This window comes from Mobula birostris, chromosome 17 (assembly GCF_030028105.1).
Source record: "Mobula birostris isolate sMobBir1 chromosome 17, sMobBir1.hap1, whole genome shotgun sequence".
NCBI classification, from domain to species: domain Eukaryota; kingdom Metazoa; phylum Chordata; class Chondrichthyes; order Myliobatiformes; family Myliobatidae; genus Mobula; species Mobula birostris.
Window position 1 is genome coordinate 14,716,291 of NC_092386.1, and position 27,521 is coordinate 14,743,811.

A 27,521-nucleotide genomic window follows, 5' to 3' on the forward strand; every position below is an offset into this window, starting at 1 on the left:
TCTGCGGAATTCCTCGTGTTCACTTTCATGATTGCTATCTGACCTGCTGAGTTCCTCCAGCATTTTGTGCCTGTTACTCTGGATTTCCAGCTTCTGCGGAATCGCTTGTGCTGATAGTTTTCTCGTTAGTGTGCAGTGCTCAATTCCTTAGGGAATAAGGAAAACAATTGCTGATTCTGTGAAGGGGTGACAGAGGCATCAAGTGCTAACCACTTCAGCAGCATGTGTGGGGAGAACAGCGTGACTGATAAGCTTTTCTCAGAACTGGAAAAAAGTTTTAAAAGCACGCTGTTAATATACACAGATAGGAGTGGAGGTGAGAATGCCTGTGATGAGGTCAAAGGCTGAAGGTGATTGTGCAAGGCAAAGGTGGCGTTTAATGGTGTTAGAAAGAATACAAAGGTGATTTTCAGAAGAACTGTAGGTAAAGGTACTGCAGCTGAATATTACCTTTAATTGTTGAACCTAATGTTGAATTCTAGAGGATAGAATGGACAAAAAAAGTACCATATCAAAGCTACATTTTGCATATTCTTTCTTTTTCAAGCTGGAGTTTTCTTTATCACTTTATTGATGACAGTGTGGATCATAGCCCACATATGACTTCCGGCAGTCGATGATGTCAAAATCTTCTCTCGGCAGAAAGGTTGTTTCTGCTAAGGTAAGAGTGTTTCACAACAGTACTTTGAGAATATAAGTTCTTTTGTACTATGTCATAGTTCTAGTACCTGCATTGAGAATACAAATTTATCTTTAGTTTCTGTGATCAAACAACTTAACTTAAAGAATGGTATTAGCAAATCAGATCCTTGGGCTTGGGCTGTGTTTTATCCTGATATTAGCGGACAGAGGCTGTGCATGCTGGCCTCTGTCCGCTAATATCACGATAATAACGAACAGACTTCTAGTGTCGTGCTTGCTGGCATCTGTATGCTAATATTGGCATAATAACGAGCAGACCTCCAGTGCCACGCATGCTGGCATCTGTAAGTTAATATTACATGGCGTTGTGGGCATCACTTAGTGGCTGAAAAAAGCTCTCAGTTGGGAGCTTAATATCCAAGGATACAGAGTGTATCGAAAGGATAAGCAGGTATGCAGAGGGAGTGGGGTGGCTTTGTTGTTAAAAATGCAATGAAATCCTTACAAAGAGGTGACATAGGATTGGAAGATGTAAAATCCTTCTGGGGAGAGTTAAGAAACTGCAAGAGTGAAAAAGATGCTCATGAGAATCACATATGGGCCTCTGAACAGCAGCAAGGATGTGGGGGACAAATTACTAGGGAGATGGAAATAACAAGGATTTTGCAGATGCAGTAAATAAACCAAGTAATGACAATATTTCTTTTGAACACATACGGCAAAATTAATTCCTTGATTAAAAGTATTGTGTAAATTGTTATTTCAGGTGACCGACTGGGTGAATCCATCATTTGATTGCATCAGCAAATCTCCCTTACCACAGGTTGCAGACAGAAAGCCATCTGCTTGTTCAAAGTCAAGTGGTGGGAATCAGAAAATTCTTTGGACAGGAAGTGACAAGAAATTTCATTCCAATACCTTAAATGACACAAAGGATCAAAAAAGAATTAAAGTATCTCATGCGGAACAGACTTTAAGTCGCTGTAGGCAAAACTCCACCTCAAATTGCAGTAGTTCCTGGGTGGATGAATATCGACCTCAAACACAGGTAGGAAAGTGATATATAATAAATTCCATAATTTATTATGGGCCATATCTATTAATTTTGGATTTTAACTCCTTGTCTATGTGAAGGATGTAAGTAATAAAGTCAATTCAAATTTCCATACTTTTATGATTTCAGTTTGGAGAAGCTTGTTTCTACAGTTATGCAAATAGGTCTGATATCCTGTTACGTCTTTATTTATTATGGGAGTGTGTTTCTTATTGACCTCCCCCTGTCTACCCAGCGTAAACTTCAGATTTTCCAAAGCAAATCCTAACTTGAGTCTCATCAGCCCTGCAATTTCGGACTTTCATTTACAGTATACTCCTGCTTTAGGGAGAGGCTGTGTTCCTAAACTAAACCATCCGTATGCAAATACTCCATAATGTAAACCCTTTTTTCCTACGTGTTATTTCTGGAGAAGCGATTCTACAAGCAGAATTATCTCACAAGTAATGCCCCAACCGTGGGTCCTCAACCTATAGGCACAGGAATTCTGATTATTTTGTAGGTAAGAGAGAAAAGATTGTTACTTGAGTTAACTAGAAACAGATGTTACATTGTTTGATAAATTATCAATGAAAGGGATTCCCTTGTCAGTTGTCATCTCCAAGAGGCTTCTCCCTCCCTCTGGTGAGGGGAAATTTCGATAGATGGATAATTTATTGATCCCAAAGGAAATTACAGTGTTACAGTCCAATTACAAGTGCACAGATACACAAATATTAGAGAAGTAAGAAAGAATAAAAAAAGTTACCTTAAAAATAAGATGTACAAGATTTACAAGTCAAAGATTACAAGATTTAGAAGTTCACACATTTTTCCAAGTGGAAAAATTACTGTAATATTGTACAGTAATGAGTGCACGTTTGCACTGTCTAGACAAGAAGTGATGGTACCATTGACAGGATGTCTGAGACAGCAGGGTGTGGTAAACAGAGCTTAAACAGAGGCTAATAACAGTCTAACAACATCACTTCCCCGGCAAAAGGTTGACTCATTGTAGAGCCTAATGGCCAAGGGTAAGAATGATCTCACATTGCGCTCTTTGGAGCAGCACAGTTGTCTTAGTCTATTCCTGAATGTGTTCCTCTTAGAAAGTTAAGGAGAAGAGACATATTGATTGGGGAGATTTGCAGAATGCGTAATGATAACCAGAGTCTGTCAAGACAGACCAGACTGTATCTTCAGGTCAAGTCAGAACATATAAAACTGAAGACTCATTCTTTGAATGTATTTGTAACATGGTCACATTAAGAGTGTTGCTTTCAGTTCCGATACCTCCTTTACAGGAAGGATGTGGAGACTCTGAAGAGGGTGCAGAAGAGCTTCAGCAATATGTTACCTGGGTTAGAGTATTACACCACTCAACCAGCTGATCTATCTTGCTCCTGTAAGCTGCCTCACTACCATCTGAGATTTTGCCAACAGCAGTGGTGTCGCTGACAAATTTTTAGATGGTATTTGAGCTGCGCTTGCCCACACAGTAATGAATGTAGAGCAGAGTAAAGTCGAAAGCTAGGAAGTCTAGAGCCACTCTCAAAGTAAGGGGTTAGCAATTCAGGGATGAGAGGAGAAGATGTTTTTTTCATGTAAAAGGTAGAGAATCTTTGGACCTTTCCGCTCAAGGAGACAGGGACTTATTCACTAAGTATATGGAAGACAGAAATTGAAAATGTGAAGGGAATCGATGAATGTGGTTCAGTGTATGGAAGTGGCTTGAACTCTTTCAAATTCAAGTTTATTGTCATTCATCTGTATACTGTACATGAAGCAATGTTCCACTGGGACCAAGGTACAAAACACAATACATATATCACACACAGCACATAACATAATATTAACACAATAATAGTAACAGATTAAAAGTAAGTACTATGTAGATGTGCAAGTTGACATAAGTTCAAGTTTAAATTTAATTGACGTTCAACCATACCCATGAGCACAGCCAAACAAAACAGCATTCCTGCAGAGCCAAGGTGCAAAACACAGCATCACAGTAAACACAGCGCAAGGCACAGATAGCACATGTAATTATGATCGCAGAAAAACAGACAGCATCAAGTAATCCCACATTCGGTGGGTCACATCAAAGCTCTGCAGCTCCACTGACGTAAAATGGCAGAAGAAAATTAAACAGCCCTGGGGAGGAGACAACTCCTCATCATTGATAGGAGAGAGCAGCATGTAAATGCCAGAGACATGCCTGAAATATTTGCAATTCTCCTCAGCTGGAAGTAACAGATTGATGTAGTCCCTGCCGCTACATGTCTCTGGTATTTACTGAATCCAGTTGATTCAGTGTGCATGATGTCACGAAATGACTGAGTGTACTCGGAATAGAAAATACTGTGGGACCACACCACATTGAGGTTATTGTCCTGAAGACGTGCTTTCCAATACCATAAGACAAGAAGACGTAAGGGCAGAATTAGGCTATTTGGCCCATCAAGTCTGCTGTATGTCAGCCATGCCCAGATTTGTAATTTTTTACAAAAAATGGTGTAGGTACAATCAAGCCGACAACAACCTCTTCAGTCTACTCTCAATCAACAGCAAATGATGGAAGGAATCATAATGCCAGTATCAAGCAGCACTTAGCAATGAACCACTCACTAACGCTCAGGTTGGCTTTGGCCAGGACACTTAGCTCCCAGCTTCATTACAACCCTGGTCCAAACACAGACAAAAGAGTTGACTTCCGGAGGTAAGGAGGGAGGGGGATTATTGCCCAGGATAGTAAGGCATTGTTAGATTGAATGTGGCCGTGGTTAAAACTAGTTAGGATGAATCATGCAGAAACTGTTCCTTAAGTTGAAGTAACACCTCACATTCAGAATTCTGGTGCTGTTTGTAAGATGTCAAGTCACCTTTAAACCCGGACTTAGCCGTAGAAATTGCCCAGGGCAGTGTCCTAAACCATTTTCAGCTTTTCACCTTGAATCTTTGTTTAATCATCTCAAACACTGTGTGCTTACATCACTGACACTGCAGATTACAGGTGAGAGAAAAATATCAAAGTTGGATGAATAGAAGTATATACTCAGTGGCCATTTTATTAGGTACACCTGTACCCCTGCTCATTGAATCAAATAGCCAATCGGTTAATCATGTGGCAGCAATTTAATGCATAAAAGCTACAGACATGGTCAACAAGTTCAGTTATTGTTAAGACCAAACATCAGAATGAAGAAGATCTAAGTGACTTAGATTGTGGAATGATTGTTGGTGCCAGATGGGGTGGTTTGAGTATTTTAGAAACTGCTGATCTCCTGCTTTTTCATGCAAAACAGTCTCTAGAGTTTACAGAGAATGCTGCGAAAAACAAAAAAAATCCAGCGAGTGGCAGTTTTGTGGGTGAATGCACTTTATTAATGAGGGAGGTCAGAGGAGAATGGCCAGTCTGTTTCAACCTGACAGGAAGGCGACAGCAACTCAAATGTTGTTTCGTATGGCAGGTGTTGTTCTATTCACACTTCCCATTAGATTTGTCAAGATGAATTGTGTCCCGGGAGGGGCTGACACGAGTCAATCCATCCGGGAGCCGGTGTTGAAATAACGTTCATCTGAACTCGTTGCAACTCAAATAACCAAGACTTACGGCAGTGGTGTGCAGAAGAATATCGCTGAATGCACAACACATTGAACCTTGAAGTGGATGGGCTTTTGCAGTAGAAGACCACAAACATACATTCAGTGGTCACTGCAGGAGATAGCTAATAAAGTGGCCACTGAGTATAGGTGTTGTGTTTATCCAGACTAGTAGTCTTACACAGTAGTAAGTTGTATCTACCATGCAATTGTATGAAAAACAAGAAGTGAGTAGTCAAAAGATCTCTGAGCCTTGACTTGCAGAAGGAAACATGCAATGACATTGCTTTTCTTTCAATAAGACTTTAATTTTGGACGAGGTTAAATCTTTTTTAATTAGTTCTACCTCACTTTTAAACATATGGACCTTTTAAATTTTTTTATCATTTTATTCAGCATTGACTTAAATTTTATTCACCACAATTGATACTGTAATTCATAGTGTTATTTCTATGTTGTTAGTTTTAAATATTCTCATATTACATCCCTTTTTTATTAAAGAGGAATATGTTGTTGCCGCAAAGCTTTTCAATGGTTTAAATAAGAGTTCTCGCTCAAAAGGGTTGGGATCACTGTCCTAATGCATAACTGCTTCTAAGTCCAACTTTTTGTCGTGTATATTATTATAAAACACTGCAGGTTTCTTTATAAACATGTTACAAAAATATTGCTCTGATGGTTTTCTGATCTCTCCTGCTGCAGGGTGAACTTGCGGTTCACAAGAAGAAAATTGAAGAGGTTGATAGTTGGCTGAAGGCCCATACATCAGAGAGATGCCATCGGCAAGTGAGTCACATTTCTTATTTTGCTGTCTTTTCTTGTGAGCTTCATTGAGTTCTTCCATCCCTCTCTGTTGGGAAAAAAAAAGGCCTGCATGTGTTTTTATGATTGCATTTTCTGTGCACTTTGTCAGTGGTATACATGATTACCTAAACCTCTTTGCTTCTGCACACTGGTCACTCCCAGAAATCTCCCTTTTACTGGATGACCTTGTGATGCTTCACCTTGATTGCTAAATGGAATAATTTTGACAGATCAGTTATATGCCTTCTCCCATCCATATACCACACTGTGCCTCGCAGTTACACATCACTTGCAAACTTAGATGACCCATTCGTTAATCTGTTGTTGAAAAGCTGAGGATTCTGATGGGCACCTCCTGCCCATTGGGGATCTAGCCCTTTATTCCATCTCTCTGACACTCATCTTCCAGCCCATTAAAGACGCAAGTCATTATTCTCATATATTCTTATGACAGTGAATCTGGAACTTGGAATGCTAAAGCACAGTACAGTCCCCACGATGATGTGCCAACCTTTTCAATCTACTCTAAGGTCAACTTAGCCCTTCCTTTCCACATAAACCTCCATTTTTATTTCATTCATGTGCCTATCTAAGAGTTTCTTAAATTTCTCTAATTTATCTGCTTCTACCAGCACCCTGGCAGTTCCACTGACCCACCGTATTTTTTAAAAAAAGCTTACCTCTGACACCTGCCTATACTTTGCTGCAATCACCTTAAATTATGTTCCTTTGTATTAGCCATTTCCACAATGTGAAAACGTCTCTGACTGTGCACCTTATCTATGCCTAATCATCATGAACACCTCTAACAAATAACCTCTCACCCTCCTTTGCTCCAAAGAAAATAGTCCTAGCTTGCTCAACCATTTCTCATAAGGTATGTTCTGGTAAATCACAAGATAACCTAGCAAATCTCTTCTGCATCCTCTATAAAGCTTCCACATCCTTCCTATAGTGAGGTGACCTGGACTAATCACCATACTCCAAGTGAGAAAATAGAATACAACAGCTCAGAAACAAGCTCTTCAGCCCACAATGTTGTGCTGAACCAATTCAATTAAACTGATCCCATCTGCCTCGACAATGTCTGTATCCTGCCATTTCCTCACAGTCGTGTACCTATCTAAACACCTCTTAAAAAGTTTCTAATGTATCTGCTATTACCAGTACCCCAGGCAGCACATTCCAGGCACACGCCACTTTGTAAAAAAAAACTTGCCCTTTACGTCTTCTTTGAAATGATCCCTTCTCACCTTAACTCCCTGCCCTCTGGTATTAGACATGACAATACTGGGAAAAAAAGATATTGTCTGTCTATTCTATGCCTCTCATAATCTTGGTAAGCTCCTTTTTCACCCTCTCCAAAGCTTTGGCATCCTTCCTATAATGGGGTGACCAGAACTGAATGCAGTACTTCAGGTGCAGCCTAACTAGAGTTTTATAAATCTGCAACATACAGTAACTTCCTGACTTTTGAACTCTCTGCCTGGACTAATAAAAGCAAGTATGTCATGTGCCTTCTTAACCACCCTATCAACTTGTGTAGACGCTTTCAGGGAGCTATGAACTTGGACCACAAGATCCCGTTGCACATCCACACTGTCTTGCCCTAAACAGTGTACTGTTTCTTTATATTTGACCTATTCCAAGGTGTAACACTTCAGATTTGGCTGGATTAAACTCTATCTGCCATTTCTCTGACCATATTTGCAACTGATCTATATCGCACTATATTCTTTGCCAGTCTTCTACGCTATCCACGACACCACCAATCTTTGTATCATCTGCAAACTTACTAACCCACCCATCTACATTTTCATCCAGATCATTTATATACATCACGAACAGCAGAGGTCCCAGTCAGATCCCCCCAGAACACCACTAATCTCAAACCTCCAACTAGAAAAAAGCCTTCTTGACCACTACCTTCAAACTTCTAAGAGAAAACCAGTTCTGAATCCAAACAGCCAATTCACCATGGATCCCATGCATCTTAATCTTCTGGATGAGCCTCCCTTGAGGGATCTTGTGAACCACCTTACTGAAGTCCCTGTAGTTAATGTCCACAGCTCTACCTTCATCAATCACGCTCATTACCTTGTCAAAAAAACTCTTATCAAATTAGTAAGCCGCGACTTGCCCCATACAAAGCCACGCTGGCTCTCCCTAATTAGGCCATGGTTTTCCAAATGCTCATAAATCCTATCCCTAAGAATTCTGTCCAGTAGCTTCTCTTATCACTGACGTGAGACTCACTGGTCTAGGGCTTGCAGGATTATCACTTGTTGAATAATGCAACATTCACTTGTCACCAATCCTCCGCAACCTTGCCTGTAGTAAGAGACGACACAAAGTTATTGGTAAAGGGCCCAGCAATCTCTTCACTTGTTCTCGTTTAATAAATTGGGTATATCCCATCAGGCCCCAGGGACTTATCTATCTTAATGCTCTTTCAAAGACCCAACACTACCTCCTCCTTTACCTCAACATGCCCTATCCTGTATCCTGCATGTCCTTTTCCTTGGTAAATGCTGATGTGAAGTACTCATTAAAACATGCCCAAATCCTCCACATTCAAGCAAACATTCCCCTTTATCCTTGAGTGTTCCTACCCTCTCCCTAGTTCAGTGGTCCTACACTCTTGCTTCTGATATTTGTATAGAATCTGTTTAATCTTACTTACCAAGGATTTTTAATGCCCCTTCCTGGCTTTCCTAGTTACCTTCTTTATTACTGTTCTGGCTTATCAAAAATGATTAAGGGCTTTGATTCTAGTTTTCTAAGATTTATGTACTTTCATTTTTCTCCTTGACTAATTTGTCACCTCTCTTTTGATATCCACAGTTCTCTACCTTGCCATCCTTGTCTTTCCTCCTGACTGGAACCTACCTTTCCTGTGCTCTGTATAGTTGGTCTTTTTGCACCCTCCACATGTTGGATATGGACTTCCCCAAAAACAGCTGTTTCCAGTTAACTCTCCCTAGTATCTGCCGAAAGCTCTTGTAGTTTGCTCTGCTCCAATTTAATACTCTCCTCCAAGGTCCATATTTATCCTTATCTATAGCTGTCCTGAAAATCAAGGAGATATGGTCACTTCCCTCACTGTCCACCCACTGAATGGCTGGTCATGTGGCCAGGCTCATTACAGTACAGATATTTGGTCCATGCTGGTTTTCAGGGAATTTCCATGGGCTCCCCATTGGCTCCTGTTCTCACCCCCCCCCCACCATTTCTTGTCACCCTTTCTCTCTCATGTGCACATTAACGTTCCAACTCGTCCGTTCTCCTGCTGCCTTTTAACATAAATTGTGATTTTCTATAAACCTACCTAAATGTCTTCGAGATGTGGGAGGAGACGGGACCATCTGGTAGAAACCAATGCCAATTTGGGGGGATGTATAAACTCCCATGGCCTGTATCTGAGGACAGGGTCAAGGCCCCAGCAACAACACTAATTGTTCTGCCCCTCACCACCACCTTCCATTAGGTTGTGTCCAGTTGTATGCATGATTCATTTTGCTAACATCTTTCATGCTAAGCCTTTTTCAGGTGTTTTCTGAGTATCTCCTTGGACAACATCCTATCAATTCCCAAATTATCCTTCAAATCTATTAATATTACAAACATCAACCGGATTATTAAAAAAAAGATTATATAATGATTAGCTTTATTTGTCACATGTACATCAAAACATATATCACTTAGGTCACATAGCTGAAATCAGTTCTGTTAGTATATTTTAAATGTTCTCTTTGCTGAAATTATTGACTTAAACTCTGCATTTAAATGCTGCAAATCACATGGTTAATCCGGTGTGCAGCAGGTACGTTTGTAAAGTACATTTTCCTTCAAAAGTTTCTACCGATATTTTTTTCTGGCTCCAACTATCCTTGCTCCATTCTGTTGCAAACCAAATTCCAATTATTATTGAGATTTGTAAAGAATTTGTTTTATTTCGGGATACAGCACTATAACCGGCCATTCTGGCCCAGTGAGTCTGTGCCAACCAATTGCACCCATCTGACTGATCTGTATATGTTTGGAATATGGGAGGAAACTGGAGCACCCGGAGGAAACCTGCATGGGAGAATGTACAAACTCCTCAGAGACAGCGGTGGAATTGAACCTGGGTCGCTGGCGTTGTCAAACTTGTATAGATGTGTGGTGAGACTATATTGACTGACTACATCACAGTATGGCATGGAAACACCAATGCCCTTGAACGGTACATCCTGCAATAATTAGTGGATTCAGCCCAGTCCATCACTGGTAGAGCCCTCCCAACCATTGAGCACATCTACATAAAATGCAGCATCCATCATCAGGGACCCCCACCTCCCAACGCATGCTCTCTTCTCGCTGCCGCCATCAGGAAGGTGATATAGGAATCTCAGGATCACACCACCAGGTTCAGGAGCAGTTTTTACCCCTCATACATCAGGCTCTTGAACCAAAGGGGATAACCTCATTGATATGTTCCCACAACCAATGGACTCATTTTCAAGGACACTTTATCTCATGTTCGCAATGTTCATTGCTTATTTATTTATTATTATTATTATTTCTTCCTTTTGTATTTGCACAGTTTGTTGTCTTCCGCAATCTGTTTGAACGTCCAAGTTGGGCGGTATTTCATTTATTCTCTTATGGTTATTATTCTATAGATTTATTGATTATGCCCACAAAATGAATCTCAGGGTTGTATATGGTGACATAAGTATACTTAGATAATAAAATGTAATTTGAACTTTTAATAGTGTTGAGCTAACCACGATGCCACCACATTCTATTCTTTTAAAAGCTGTATTTTACCTTCCCATTAGATCACATTAGTTTTCAATATTCTTGTTATTACATCACAGTTTATTCTTTTAAAAACTGTATTTATCAAAAAAAAATCCCTTTTGTCAGGTTTGTTCTTTCTTAAAAGCAGGGCAAGGAAACCAACTGTAGACTCCTTGCCCCTGTCCTGGCCAGTACTGGGTGGTAGAATGTATAATGTAACACATTGAACTTGGAGCAGTCCTCCTCATGGTAGTGCATTGTTTTAAAATTTTGTAACAATTGTGGGATTTTAAATGAACCCTAACTGACTCTGTTTAAATGTTGTGTGAAGGATGGCTCCATCCTGCTGTTAACAGGTGGCTCAGGCACTGGCAAGACGGCTACCATACACGTCCTTGTGAAGGAGCTGAGCATTCAGCTACAGGAATGGATAAACCCATTATCGCAAGAGAAATTTAAAGCTTGGGATGAATTCGAACACCACTATAACACTGGTAAGAGCACATTTCAGAAATGTGAACCCTGTTGTGGATATCATTAATGCCGTCCCTGCCACAACTGTACAGATGCTGGTATTTTATCCACATCTGTCTTGTTGGCCAGTGGTAGCCACAATGGATGTATGCTGTAAATCTGATGGATGGGTGGAAGATGTTAAAGTATGTTCTAGGTTAAGGAATTTTTAAAATCTCCATAATGAAGTGTGTAATTCCAAAAACATTTTGTCACTGCATTGGTTCTCTCCTCCTCTAATTTGCTACTTGTCTATTTAACAAACACACACATTTTCCACTGGCTTTTAAGCTCAGTGTGTTAATGCATTAATGTTGTTAAGTCAGTAACAGTCCTTGATGTGCTCTTCTCATTCAAATGGAAGCCATAAACATTTCATATGCTTAAGGAATTAAAACAAACTACATTCTATTTCCCCTCTTTTTAAGTAAGAATTGGCTGTGATTGTGCTCTTTGTGCTCCGGGAATATGCTGAAGATAAGTAATAATTATCATTGGAAACTTCAGTTCCAAATAACAATGTTTGGGCAAATATATTTGTACTGGTCACACCGGTGTTTGCAGAGACCATTTTGTTTTTTTCAATTTTGTCTAGAGGGTAAGTGTTAAGAGTGGGTAGGGAAGGAAGGAAGGAAGGCAGATTTCTATTGGTTCAAAGGAGGCGACATAATTTCTTGGTGATTGGAGGAAAGCATAGGGAGCATGTCAGAGATGGGTTTATTACATAGAGAGTGGTGGATGCATGGAGTGCCCTGCTGGGGTGGTGGTAGAGGCAGATATATTACAGGCATTGAAGAGGGACTTAGATAGACATATGGACTATAGAAAAAAGGGGGGCTACACAGAAGGGAAGTGTTAGATTGATTCTGGGGTAGGTTAAAAGTGTGGAACAATATCATGGGCTAAAGGGCTATAACGTTCCATGTTCTATTTTAATGTTGTTTTAACTTGCACACAAACATGTTTGTCAGCTGCATTACCTACTTTTCACTTCATCCAACTAACAAGCTGGTTCAGATCTTAGTGTTGAAAGTGAGCCAGTAATATTGATATCCAATGATTAATGCTTGCTGCTGATCCCCCACCCAGCATAAAAATTTCAGAAATCAAAGATTGCATATGGATTGATTGTACGCTTTAGAATTTCTCTATTTTATTTTTGAATAAAATTTGAACTTCCTCTAATCTGTTCTTTAATTTATTTCAGGCTCCAGTTTCCAAGCGTACATGGGCAAGCCACAATCTGTCCAGTTTGAAGAATTTTTGCTACGAGCCAGCAAATATAAAAAGCTCCAGATGGTGGGAGACGTTCTGCATTTGGACAAGAAACTGATCCTTGTTGAGGTGAGTACAGTCTTTTTGAGCTCTATAATTGGTTCCTTGTGTTACGTACCCCGTAACTGGGTTGCCAAACCAGCAGAAATGGATCACTCAGTTGGAGTCTGGATTACTAGAACTAAGAAAGTTTTATTAAAGAAACAAGCAACACAGTAATCGAAAGGATAATAAATGCAACAGTTCAGCAATAATAAACACACATGTGCACAGAATTAAGATAACAGCATCAATCAAGCTCTATCGTTGTCTAGGGATAAATGACCAATTTCAAAGTGCCACAAAGTTCAGTCCAATTTAGTAGTTCAGTTCGCAGTAATCGTTGCCATGGCGATGGACAACTTGGGGGGAGAGAGAGAGAGAGAACGGGAACGACTGATCATTCAGAAACAGCTTCTACTCACAGACCGGCGATAATTGCTCACAAGCAGCCTTTGGGCAGGTCCTTGGTGATGTCACCTGAGGTCACCGACTGTGACCCCTCCTCCAGATGCGGTCGATCCTCTGCAGTGAACCCGGCACCCAAGCAAGGGCGGACACACACCGGGTTCCCGCTGATCGTACCTTTCCACCCTGTGCGTTGTCCAGTACTTCCTACCGACTCGTGAGAGGCGCACTGCTTCCAGGGTCTCGTTACCTCGGGTGTCATGTGTGTCCTGCCTTAGCGAACCTGTCCCTTTTTATCCCCCTGCTGGGGTATCGCCTGTCCATCACTTCAAACAGTTCAGGGTTCAAAGGGGGAGCCGCTCCAGACAGCTTTCTCTCTCTCTCCCCCCCCCCCCCCCAGTCCCTTCATTACACATCTCCAGATGCTGCTCCATTGTTCCTTATCTCTCCTTCCCCTGAGGACAGGTGGCAGACCAACTGCTGATCTCACAGGATAGCTAACATCTATGTGTATTCTCGTCACACTTGCAAGAAAACAAACCCTTGGAGCAGTTCACACATGAGATTAAACAGTAGGTTGTGTGTTCAGAAAAGTTTGGGCATTTTTGTTTTATTTCTCAGGAAAAGGCCTTTGAAGTACTAATGATTTTTGTAATTGATTCTTTTAAAGTTCAAATGAATTTTCTTCGTAATATTGAAATCTAAAATAATATTGAAATTTTCAGATATCACAATGTACATGAGAGCCTTCTGTACTTTTAGCTAAAACTATACATGTTGTCCAATGATAATTCTTCTTCTTCACAGGATATCCCTAATCAGTTTTATAGAGAACCCTCTTGTTTGCATGATATCTTACGGTAAGTTTCCTCAGATTTTTATTCAAACTGAAACGAAATGTCATTTATACAATAAGTTATTTCACTGACTGCTTCTGATGAGCCATTTATAAAATTATTGAATGACTAAATGGCCTATATTTTACTTTCTTCAGCCTCCCTCCCTTCTTAAAGAATGGAGTGACATTTGCAGTTTTCCAGAACCAATCCAGAACCTAGTGATTTTTGAAAGGTCATTACTAATGCCTCCACAATCTCTTCAGCTACCTCTTTCAGAATGCTGGGTGTAGTCCATCTGGTCCAGGTGACCTATCTCGCTTCAGTCCTTTCATCTTCCCAGGCAACTTCTCCTTAGTAATAGCAACTGCATTCATTTCTGTCCCCTGACACTCTTGAAGTTCTGGCGTACTAGCAGTGTCTTCTACAGTGAAGGTTGACGCAAGATACTTATTAAGTCATCTGTCTCTTTTTTTCCCCCCGTTACTACCTTTCCAGTGTCATGTTTCTGCAGCTGATCTCTCATCTCTCTTTATATATCTCAAAAAAAAACTTTTTGAATCCTCATTTATATATTGGCTAGCTTACCTTCATATTTCATCTTTTCTCTCATTGCTTTTTTTTAGTTGCATTCTGTTGGTTTTTAAAAGCTTCCGAATCCTCTAGCTTCCCACTAATTTTTGCAATATTATATGTCTTCTCTTTTGCTGTCATGTCGGCCATGGTTACATCTCATCCTCCCTTTAGAATACTTCTTCATCTTTGGGATGTATCTGTCCTGCGCCTTCCAAATTGCTCCCAGAAACTCCAGGCAGTGGAGTTATCATCCCTGCTAATGTCCTCTTCCAATCAACTTTGGCCAGATCCACTCTCGTGCCTCTGTCATTCCATTTAATCCGCTATAATACTGATACATCTAACTTTACCTTCTCCCTCTCAAACTGCAGTGGGCATTCTATCATGTTATGATCACTGCCTCCTAAGGGTTCCTTACCTAAGCTCCCTCATCAAATCTAGTTCATTATATAACACCCGATCAGAATTGCCTTTCCCCTAGTGGGCCTGATCACAAGCTGTTCTTAAAAAGGCATCTCGTAGGTTACATACAAATTCCCTCTCTTGGGATTCAGCGCCGACCTGATTTTCCCACTAGACCGGCATATTGAAATCCCCCCATGACTATCGTAACATTTCCCTTTTTACCTGCCTTTTCTATCTCTCAAAGTATTTGTATCCCATATCCTGGCTGCTGTTTGAAGGCATGTATTTAACTCCCATCAGGGTTTTTTTTTTACCCTTGTAGCTTCTTAACTCTACCCACAAGGATTCTACATTTTCTAGTCCTATGTCACTTTTTACCTATAGAGCCACCCCACCCCTTCTGCCTACTTGCCTGTCCTTTCAATACAATGTATATATATCCTTCGATGTTAACCTCCCAACTATGATCTACTTTCAGCCATGAGTCATTGATGCCCACAACATAATTTCTGCCAATCTCTAACTGCACTACAAGATCACCTACCTTATTCTGTATTCTGTGTGCATTCACTATAACACCTTCAGTCCTACATTCAACACATTTCGATGTTACACTTTAACTGATCTCACTGAATGTAATTTTGCCCTATCACTTGCCTGTCCTTCCTGACAGTCTCACTATGCACTGCATCTATCAACTGTGCCATCCTCAGCACTACCACTCATTTCGTCCCTCCCCAGCAGCTCTAGCATACCTCCCTGTGAGGCTGTTGGTCCCCCTTGGGTACGGGTGTAACACATCAATTTGGACAGTTTATACTTTCCCCAGAAGAGACCTTAATAATCCAGAAATCTGAAACACTGCCCCCCCCCCCACCAATTCCTCAGCCACGCATTCATCTGCCAAATCTTTCTACTCTTACCCTCATTGGCACATGGCACAGACAGCATTCCAGAGATTACTACCCAGAGAGGTTCTGCTTTTCAGCTCTCTACTCAGCTCCCTATATTCTCTAGGAAGCGGTGCAGTCGACGTTTCAGGCCGAGACCCTTCGTCAGGACTAACTGAAGGAAGAGTGAGTAAGGGATCCCTCCCCCTCCTGTCTTCTCCTATCATTTTGGATCTCCCCCTCCCCCTCCAACTTTCAAATCCCTTACTCACTCTTCCTTCAGTTAGTCCTGACGAAGGGTCTCGGCCTGAAACGTCAACTGCACCTCTTCCTAGAGATGCTGCCTGGCCTGCTGCATTCACCAGCAACTTTTATGTGTGTTGCTTGAATTTCCAGTATCTGCAGGATTCCTGTTGTTTCCCTATATTCTCTCTTCAGGACCTCCTCCCTGTCCTTACCTATGTCGTTGGTATCAATATGTACCACAACTTCTAGATGTTCACCCTTCTCCCCCCCCCCCCAATTACAATACTGTGGACCTGATCTGAGACATTCCTATCCCTGGCAATATACCATCTTGTCCACAGAATCTCCTGTCTGCTGCTCTAACTATGAAATGTCCTATCACTACTGCACTCCTCTTTTACTCCCTCCCCTTCCCTTCTAAGCCACAGAACCAGACTCAGTGCCAGACACCCATTCCTACAGCTTTCCCTGGTAGGTTGTCATCCCCCACCCCAACGGTATCCAAAGCGGTACACTTATTATGGAGGAGTACGGCCGCAGGGGTGATCTGCACGGGCTGCCTTTTACCTTTCACTCTCCATACCGTCACCCAGGTGCTTGCCTCCTGTAACATAGAGTGACTACCTCCCTATAACTTCTGTCTGTCATCTCCTCATTCTCCTAAATGAGCTGAAGGTCATCCAGCTGCAGCTGTAGTTCCTTAACACCGCCTCTGGGGGTAATTTTTTAATACGTACTTAAGTGTGGGAAAAAATATAAAGGTATTATATGATGTAAAGTTGAGCACTTGCTGTATTCTTAATTAGGAAGTTTGTTCAGACGGCCAGATGTCCATTGGTGTTCATAATTTCTGACAGCTTCAGTGGAGACAGCAACCAGCGGTTACTCTTCCCTCACGACATCCAAAAGGAACTAGGTATCTTCAACATTAGGCAAGTACCAGTTCACTGGTAACTCCGCACATTTGTTTGTGCTCCTTTGATTTTGTCTTTTATAAATATTCTTGAACTAAGTGATTTTTAAACAGTTAAATATATTTTGAATCTATTACAATTGTATTTCATTTGGAGTTTCAAAATGTACGGATTGTGTAAAAAAAATTTAAATTTTTAAACTTTGTATCTCTTTAGTGCTGAAATTTTGACAGTATTTTAAAACAGAAGTGATATTTCCGTGCTGTTCATGGGTGACAAATTCATTGCTCCATTTGTACCATGAGCAGACTGAACTGGAGAGCGTTTCCCCCGAAATTTGCTTGTCTGTATAGTCCGCTGGTTCCTCAGAAACCATACAAGAGGCATCATTTTTACATTTATTAATTAATTAAGGATAAATCCCATTACAAAGTCAGAGAACATTTTGATTGTTTACCCCTGTTTAGATAGTGGTGCACTTTTGAAAGCTGCCTTCCAAAAATTTATCCAGAAAGGTCATTGTCCACGTGTGGTCTTGACGCAGGTGTCATCAACAAGGAACAAGCATCTGACTCTGATTCTGTCTTCAACCTTGTCAGAGTATTTGTACTTAACACACAGGTCACTGCTTAAGGGGTTACAGGGGGAAAAAAACTTGAATTATCTGTAGCACTTTATTCTGTACTTTACTATTGTTTAGCTCTTGTACAACCTCAATGTACTGACAGAACTTTATACTCAGGACGAGGTTGTGGTGCTACTCCAGTCTGTGTGAATCAGATATTTACAATGCAGGTGGTGTGGCTTAATTAGAAAAAAATTCCATGTTTACATCCAACAAGTGACTTTGATATTCCATAACACTTAAAGGCCGTTGGCAAGCCGGATGTAGCATTATTCAGCTGCACAACAATCCTAGGGAAGAAGCTGTTTTTCAGTCTAACTGTCTTGGCTAAAATGTCTCTGTATCTCCTACCAGAAAGCAGGAGATTGAACAGAGAGTGTCTGGGGCATGATGAAATTATCTATAGATGGCATGCAAAGTAAAGTAGGATGATGGATAATTAATTTGCCACTTGTTCCCTTCCCATACATACATAAGCAATACCATGCCAAGAAAGACCACCTCACTTTGCAGAGATGAGAGAAGTTAGTCTCGACAGGTATCAGCCTTGGGGTTTGTATGTCCCTGTGCTTTACCTGAATCTGATAAGAAGCAACAAGGAGACTTAAATGGTTTTTTTATTTTGTTACTTAATGACGTTTAATCATTTTACATGCTGAAAGCTAAATTGAATTACAAATCAACTTGCTATGGTCTATTATTTAAACCATTCTTTTCCATCTTTTGGTAGTTTTAACCCTGTAGCTCCCACGAGCATGCTGAAAGTTCTAAGCAGAATATCCGCTCAAGAGGCAAGCAAGGTAAATCCTACTTTAATGTAAACAGCTGTGTTTTTCAGCATTTTTATTTAACCAGAGTTTTGGGGTATGTTGTTGCGATCAGAAGCTTCTGGTAATTGCCAAACTGTCTTTCCTATATCTGATCCTCAGTGACAGCTGTCAACAGACTATAAACATAGTCCCAGTCTCCACATGACCTGCAATATGCACTGTACAGCCTGGGGTCACTGCATAATCACAGGAGCTCCCAGTATAATTAGAGTCATAGAGAAGCACAGCAGAGAAACAGGCCCTTCAGCCCATTAGTCCATGCCAAGCCGTTTAAGCTGCCTATTCTCATTGACCTGCATCGGGACCAGGATTCTGTATGATATATAGAATCATATACTATTGTTACTGTGCAAATCAGACACAAATGTGATAACATAGAATTAAGAAACATTAATATTTTTGAACTGTATTGTTTCCTATTTTACATTCTCTCACTTTTCAACAAAGTAGAAATCAGTTGCCATGGCAAGGTGGAATCTGAATGCCGCCTGTTTTTTCCCCCGCTATTTAAATAACCATTTCATTGCTGATTCTTGTTTTCATGAAGATGTCATTCCTGGTAATTGTACTAAACTTCCCTTTCATCATTTTTAACTTGTGTCCCTTGTTTCATTTAGTTGTAGTATCCTGCAGTAAAGATCTGGACAAACTTTTTCCAAGATATTCTCCTATTTTTTTGTGTATTTTTATAAGATGGCTGTCCCCTTAAGACCGAAGAACCAAAGTTCATTGTCTCCTTATGACACATGACTCTCGCTCAGTTACCCAGTGACCTGTGTTCAATTCTGTTGCTGTCTGAAGAAGTTTGTATGTTCTCCCCTGACTCTGTGGGGCTGCTCCAGTGTCATCCCACGCTTCATAGACGTGCAGGTTGGTAGTGGAACTGGTCACATGGGTGAATTGAGCCTGAAGGGCCTCTTACCATGCTGTATCTCTAAATAAATTAATTAGTTAAGTGAAAAATAATTTCCGTAGCAAAACGGTTCTGGATTTCCTGCTGTAAGCATTGTTATGAAAACATTGGAGTAAGTATATCAGTAAGAATGACTGACTTGATCATAAATGTAACAAAGATGGGGGGAGGGGAACGTTGACTCGGACCATGAGAGGCCTGCGTCGGGCATTTTCATGCCTTACAAGGCACAGATTGGAAGTCTGTGTGGGGCGCCACTCCTCGAACAGAGTAGAGCAAGGTGTGATTAAGTGCTTTGCTCAAGGGCACAAACACGCTGGCATAGCTGAGGCTCGAACTAGCAACCTTGAGATAACTAGATGAATGCCTCAACCACTTGGCCACATGCCCAACACTAACAAAGATGACTGTGAAGAAAAACTATGGATACTGATCCTACAATCAAATTGAAACATATGTACAGAATTTAGTGAAATGTTTGCACTTTCCAACTCAAAGTGATCCGCACAAATCTTTCATTAAGGTAGATTATTGGGATTACATTTCACACATACTTTTTAACTCTGTTCAATCATTATTTGGACATGCAAAGTTAGCTCTTTTCAAAGTGTTAATATGCAACTAATGTTACAGTTGTAATGCTTGGCCAGCATTTTGGGACCTGTGCAGGGGTGGGCAACCATTCTGTCCATTATGAAATATTAACAGTTTAAAAAAATTATCTTGATATGCAGAAAGCTGGCAAGTCTGTTGTTCCTGACAAAGCTGTCCTGGAGATGCTGTGCAGGGCCAGCGCAGGAGATATCAGAAGTGCAATAAACAGTCTGCAGTTTACGTTGGTGAAAGGTAATTTAATAATGGCAGGAGAGTAAAATAAGTTGATAATTTTGGAAAAACAGTATTCATCGCTATTTTAGTAGCAAATTGGTAAATAATTAATATTTTCATATTTGATCTATGTTTTGGCTCTGAAGTTAGAACCCACTGTACCACTAGAACATGGAGGACTACAGCACGGTACAGGCCCTTCGGCCCACAATGCTGTGCCAGCCTTTTAATCTACTGTAAGAGCAATCACATCTTCCCTCCTTCATAGCCTTCCATTTTTTGATCATCCGTGTGCCTATTCTTTAAGTTTCTCAAATGTTTCTACTGTATCTGCCTCTAGCATCACCCACTAGTAGGGTGTCCCATGCATCTACCACTGTCTGTAAAAAGAAACACAAGCAAACAACTACTACTTCTGACATCCTCTCTATATTTTCCTCCAATTGGCTTAAGTTTATGCCTCCCCGTATTACCACATCCACCCTGGGAAAAAGTCTTTGGCTATTCACTCAATCTATACCTCACATCATCTTGTACTCCCACATCAAGCCACCTGTCATCCTCCTTCGCTGCAAAGAGAGAAGCCCTAGCTTGCTGAACTTATTGAGGAAAAATATGCATTATGAACCTAAGATCTTTTAATAATTGATGGAATATGAAAATATGTATCTGTCATCTTCCTGTGGGAAGCTAAGACTAAAATTACTCCTGAGCTGAAGCTGAAAGGCAAAGCAAAGACAATTTCATTGTATTAAATCCTGACTTCTATATGACCTTTTGTATTATGTTACTTTGAGTTAGGTGCCAATATTTGATGCATTTGGGAACATGAAGTAAGGTTGTTTGGACGTAGTACAGAGTGGGGAAGTAACAAAAATACAGAAGTTGGATTGGTATTACAGGTAAAGTGGAGTGTTCTTGTTGTCAATATGGGCAGAGGAATTCATCATCAGAAAGTATGCACAGACGTAATGTATATGGATGGGTAGAAAGTCTGCTGCCTGTGCTCCGATGGTAAACTATAGGTCTCTGTACGTTTGTAGCACTAATCCATCACTTGTCAAAATGTTGTCATTTTCACTTTGCTCTCTGTTTAGGATGTAAGAAGAATCTGCCTTGGCTTTTTTTGAGCTAAGGTATACCAGACATCAGTTATTCACAGTGTAACGTACTGAAAATGTAACTATTTTATTACTGGACAAGAATGGGGGGGGGCAGAGGAGTGGTCAGGAGTGACTTAGTCCAGGAGTGACGCAGCCCACCGAAGCTAATTGTTGAATACTGTCACCCTTGGTTGTGCCTGTCCACAAGCCTCAACATGGATTACTGACTTTGAGACGAGTGCAGCAAAGTTGATTTATACACAGTGCTTCAGAACTATGTAGCTGATGCTACATTTTCATCTTGTGATTATGTCCCATGCTTCACTCTTTTTGTGTGATTTGTCTCTTTTTGTCTGTTTTATTTATTTATTTATTGTGTTTGGGGGGGGGGTTGATTGCTTTTTCTTTGAATGGGTTGTTTCTATGTTTCTTCCTTGTTCTGTGGCTGTCTGTGGGAAGACGAATCTTAGGGTTGTATACTGCATAGGTACTTTGATAATAAATATACCTTGAATCCTTTGAATTATTTATAATGTATGTAATTCCAGTGACCAAAACATAACATGCACAAATGCTGGAGGAACTCAACACCTCAGGCAACATCTATGGAAAGGAATACACAGTTGATGTTTTGCATTGAGACTCTTCAATAGTCCAAAACGTTGACTGTTTATTCCCCTCCCTAGATTCTACCTGACCTACTGATCTCCTCATTATGTGTGTGTTAATGTGGATGCAGAACCTCTTGTGTTTATGAACTTGTAATCTTTTTTCCATGAAATTTATTCCAAAATGTGGAACGTACTAATAACAGAGTAATTATTTTGTAAAGAGATAACATCCCGCTTTAATTGATTTTCTTTTGCAAAACAATTTACAAATTAATGCTGTTGTATGATCCACCTACAAAACTCTTCCTTTTGACAATTCAGGCTGCCCATTGGAACAGAGTCAGTTGCCAAAGAGTAAAGGAAAATCTTCAGTAAGAACTGGTACATCTTTGGGACGAAAGTATAAAGAAAAGTCTTCAAAGGCACATGAAAATGTGAGTGCCCTACCTGCCATTGGAGGCAAGGACCAATCCCTCTTCCTTTTTCGAGCTCTGGGAAAAATTATGTATTGTAAACGTAAGTTCAAGTTTTAAACAAGTGTATTTGAATCCTTTTAAATGTATTAGTTCCCTTAGATTCACAACCTAACCAAGATTTTAATATTGTCCACAAATTTTAGAATGTACTCGTGGACTTCTTCTGCTTATTCCCCCATGTATAATTTTCAGTGCTTTATAAAAGCAATGCAACTATGCTACAAGCTACCACTTTTAAGATCAATTTTTCTTAACCTTATTCTAAAGTAGAATGATCAGTTAGCAATTTTCTATGCCCTACGTTGTATAATGCTGAAGATTCTGTGTCATGCAAAGAAGACAGTAATAAGAGTTATTAGAAGTTGGTTATCGATGAAGCTTAAGGTAAGTGTCAAAATAAGTTTGGGTTTGTCAATCAACCATACATGAATACCCATGAATACATACTCCTGATACTCCTGGGGCAAAGTGCAAAACACACAGTACCAACAGTCATACACAGCACAACACACAGAGCACATATAAGACAGCACACAAAAAAATGTATACTCAAGTTCCAGAGTCCATGAACGTTGCAGCAGTCTGCAGCGAATACAAGTTGTCTTCAGCCAGGCAGACACTCGGGAACAGCACCGATTCCAGCATGTACCAACCATCATCGCCTATGGTGGAGTGCAACGACTCCAGTGCCTCTCACCTGGGCGACTGAAAGAGGGTGAAAACTGTGCTTTGAGACCTCGTCCTCGCTACAACCGAGGACACGCAGTTCCCCCACAATTTGTCAAAAGCTAGTAAATCGGACTTGTAGCATTCCACATTAACAATGTCCAACAGGGTCTTGTGATCACCAGAAAAGCGATTATATTTGCTGTTAGACTGTACACCTACTCTGACGTCTTTCTGACACGGGCACCAACATGATTGACACCAATTCCAGTTCTTTCAGTTTCTCCAGCAATAAACAACTCACCGATTGGATAGGCGAAGTACTTTCATTTCTTAATGTCCAGCAGGGTCTTGGAATCATAAAAAATACGTTTAAAAAAAAAGACAATAATACTTTTGGTGGGCCCCGTAGATGCAGCTATGTCCGAGCATGCTGCCATGCTCCTGGAGAAAGAGAACTGACAATGCATGAGGTTTATAGAAACATTTCCAGAGTGCGGAAATACTTACAAATTTCTGTAATCTCTGATTTTTCCATTATTTTATATTTATGTAATAAGTGTACTTAGATTGATTGGTCATTCATTCTCATGCTCTAATTCGATCCTCAAGTCTCACTACCTCCATGTCTCTTTCCTCTTTAAGACAAATTCTTGGACAGGCTTTTATTACTTTGCCTAATTTAGCTGAATGTCCCTTTGTGACAGTCACTGAGCTCAGTCATCCCAGCTGACAGAAGGGCAGCGACACTGGCAGGCTGCTCCCAGTACATCCTCGGACTGTTTTGGCCATTGACACAAGTGACATATTTTCCCTGTACACATCGATGTTTTGAAGTACACATGACAAACAAAGCTAATCTCTTATCTTTATACGAGCCGAAACGTCAAGGCACAGCAAGCAGCATCACCTCTAGCCAGAGGGTGATGAATCTGTGGAATTTGTTGCCACAGGCTGCTGTGGAGGAAAGGTCATTGGGTGCACTTAAGACAAAGGTTGATATGTCCTTGGACTAGTCAAGGCGTGAAAAGTTATGGGGAGGAGGCAGTAGAATGAAGTTGGGAGGGAATTGGATTGACCATGATGAAAAAAATGAAGCAGACTCAATGGGCCGAATGGCCTAATTCTACTCCTATATTTTAAGGTCTTATGGTCTCTCTGTAGGCTCTCTGAGTCAAACACCAGCCTAATGAGACGATTAATAGCCAGACCTTCATTGTCATTGTGCCTAAACCTTCGAGTCCCCTCTTCAAAAACATACCTTAACTGGAAGGATGCATGAATTATCTTTCTGTGGGCACCATTGTTCCCACTAAGCTGTGCATTAACTAAAATGCTCCTGCACACATAGCCTTTGTTGCCACACAGCTGAAATTGGACACAGCTAGAAGAAGTTCACCAAACATGAAAGATTTTCTTTGTTGTGCTATACTTCATTACACCATTCAATTACTAAATAAAATCAAATATATGTGATTTTTGAATTTGCATTCTAAATATTCATAGTTTGCATATTACAAAACAAACAAACGTTTAAAATACCACTCAGATTTCAGGCTGTTTAAAAATTCCCCGCGCAGAACAATGATTGCTTCTTTCAGCTCTTCTTTTAAAAAAAAGTAGAGGGAGCATTGGTGGGTATAATACTTCAAGCAGACACATTTTCTTATTTGCCACCAGGTGGTGGTGTTGGAAAATATGAGATTACTTTCCCAAAACAATTTGCATCATATAGCAGAAAGGCTTCTCAGTTAATTCTGGATGTTGAGATAAAGAAGGAATGTAAAACTATAGGTCACTGGGCCCCTCAAACCTGCCCTATTGTAATTATGACTGATCTGCCCTAGGGCTCACCTCTTCCTCTGTCCCAACTCCTTATGGTCGTCAATAACATGACCTTTCAAATGTTTGTCTGTTTCTGTTTATACACTCCCCGGTGATGAAGCCTCCACAGCCCTTTAGGCAGAGATTTCCACCTTTTGTAATAAGTTTCCACTAGCAAGAGAACCTCAAATGCTGGAGGAACTCAGTAGGCCAGGTAGCATCTATGGAAAAGAATAAACAATCGACGTTCCCGACCAAGACGTGAGTCCTGATGAAGGGTCTTGACCCGAAATGTCGACTGTTCACTCTTAGCCATAGATGTTACCTGGCCTGCTGAGTTCCTCTACCATTTTGTGTGTGTTGCTTTGACTTCCAGCATCTGCAGATTTTCTCTTGTTTGTGAAGTTTCTATACTGTATGACTCAGTTTTAGAGTAATTGAAAACTCCAGCACAGATACAGGTTCCTTAGTTCATGCTGAACCATATAAACTGCGTAGTCCACCGACCTGCACCTGGACCATAGACCTCCATACTCCTCCATCCATGTACCTACCCAATTTCTCTTAAATGTTGAAATTGAATTTGCATCCACCACTTGTGCCGGCAGCTCATTCCATACACTAACCATGATCTGAGTGAAGAAATTTCCCGTCATGTTCCCCTTAAACCCTTAATCCATGACTTTTAGTTGTGGTGTCACCCAACCTCAGTAGAAAAAGCCTGCTTGCATTTACCCTATCTATACCCCTCATAATTTTGTATACCTCTATCAAATCTCCCCTCAATCTTCTACATTCTAGGGAATAAAGTTCAATCTTTCCTTATTTACATCTTTCCTGTAGGTGGGTGACTACTTGATTGACCACTGCCTAACTTTGTAACTACTTCTCATTTGAGGCTCTCTCACTAGTGGAAATATCTCACCATCCTCTCTTTCACTCTCCTTTAGGATCTTCTGTTTTCAACAATATCACCCTTCATTCTAAACTCAGAAGAAGTGGAGATGTGGTTAAAGGATTTGTTTTTAGTGAGGAACTTAAAGGGGGAAAGGAAGATGAAGATAGACCAATTCAAGAAAATAGAGGATTAAGTTTTGGCTTTGTGGAGTGTATTTAGGGAAAGGTGAAGTGACAGAATGGATTTCAGATCTACAGACCAAGACAACGGATTTAGTGGATCCATGGATGAGAAGGGAGCAAGGAGAGTTGAGACGTTGGTGCATTATAGGGCTGACAGGGATCTCAAATATCTAACTTGCTGATGATACAGGAACTTGAAGATGCAATGAGAGTTTGAAATTGGAGCATTGCTAACCACACAGTGGTGCCAGAAAGTTTTGTGAACCCTGTAGAATTTTCTCTATTTCTTTATTAATATGGCCTAAAATGTGATCAGACCTTACCATAAGTCCTAAAACTAGATAAAGATGACCCAATTAAATAAATAACACAAAAAGCATTTTACATGCTCATTTATTTATTGAGAAAAATGATCCAATATTACATGTATTCGTTGGGAAAAGTATGTGAACCTCTAGGATAATGCCTTCTACAAAAGCTATTTGGAGTCAGGCGTTCCAAGCAATCAGATGAGATTGGAGATGTGGGCTGTAGAGGTGCCCTGCCTTATAAAAAAGACACACAAAAGTCATGTTACTTACAGAGCCTGCTGTTCTCAAGAAAGATCTGTTTATCTGCACCATGCCTTGATCAAAACAACTTTCAGAGGACCTTAAAAGAAGAATTGTAGACAGGCATGAAGCTGGAAAAGGCTACAAAAGCATTTCTAAAGACCTGAGTGTTCATCAGTCCACAGTAAGAGAAATTGTCTACAGATGGAGGAAACTCAGTACTGTTGCTACTCTCTCTAGGAGTGGGCAACCTGCAAAGATCACACTAAGAGCACAACATGCAATGCCGAAGGAGGTGAAAAAGATCCCAAGGGTAACAGCAAAAGACCTGCAGAAATCTCTAGAACTTGCTTAAGTTTCTGTTCATGTGTCCACTATAAGAAAAACACTGAACGAGAATGGTGTTCATGGAAGGACGCCGTGGAGGAAACCACTACTCTCTTTAAAAAAACATTGCTGAATGTCTCAAGTTTGCAAAAGACCATCTAGATGTTCTAAAATGCTTCTGGGACAACGTTCTGTGGACAGATGAGACAAAAGAACTTTTTGGCAAAAAGGCACACTGCTGTTAGGAGGGAAAAGGGCACTGCACACCGACACCAAAACCTCAACCCAACTGTGAAGCACGGTGGAAGGAGCATCATAGTTTGGAGCTGCTTTGCTGCATCAGGGTCTGAAAAGCTTGCAATCATTGAGGGATCAATGAATTCCAAATTGTATCAAGACATTTTACAGGAGAAAGTCAGGGTAGCAGACCGTCACCAGAAGCTTAATAGAAGTTAGGTAATGCAACAAGGCAATGATCCGAAAGGCAAGAGTAAATCAACAACAGAATGGTAAAAAAAAGAAGAAAGTTCATGTTTTAGAATGGCTGAGTCAAAGTCCTGACAACCCTATAGAAATGTTGAGGAAGGACCTGAAGCAAGCAGTTCATGCAAGGAAGCCCACCAACACCCTAGAGTTGAAGCAGTTTTGTAAGGAGGAATGGCCTAAGATTCCTCCAAGCAGGACTGGTCAACAGTTACTGGAAATGTTTGGTTGAAGT

General features: G+C 40.6%; 1 protein-coding gene across 1 annotated transcript in view; it reads left to right on the top strand.

The window, feature by feature from the left end:
- The window catches only part of rad17 (RAD17 checkpoint clamp loader component), a 39,886-nt gene that overhangs the window by 2,163 nt on the left and 10,202 nt on the right, over positions 1 to 27,521 (top strand). Inside the window, exons 2-11 of the mRNA XM_072281306.1 lie at positions 548 to 661; positions 1,409 to 1,690; positions 5,981 to 6,064; positions 11,199 to 11,361; positions 12,588 to 12,724; positions 13,910 to 13,962; positions 16,862 to 16,987; positions 18,325 to 18,394; positions 20,072 to 20,183; positions 22,201 to 22,395. Coding sequence (XP_072137407.1) covers positions 617 to 661; positions 1,409 to 1,690; positions 5,981 to 6,064; positions 11,199 to 11,361; positions 12,588 to 12,724; positions 13,910 to 13,962; positions 16,862 to 16,987; positions 18,325 to 18,394; positions 20,072 to 20,183; positions 22,201 to 22,395 — 1,267 coding nt within the window. The 5' untranslated portion in view covers positions 548 to 616. The remainder of the gene's footprint in view (positions 1 to 547; positions 662 to 1,408; positions 1,691 to 5,980; positions 6,065 to 11,198; positions 11,362 to 12,587; positions 12,725 to 13,909; positions 13,963 to 16,861; positions 16,988 to 18,324; positions 18,395 to 20,071; positions 20,184 to 22,200; positions 22,396 to 27,521) is intronic.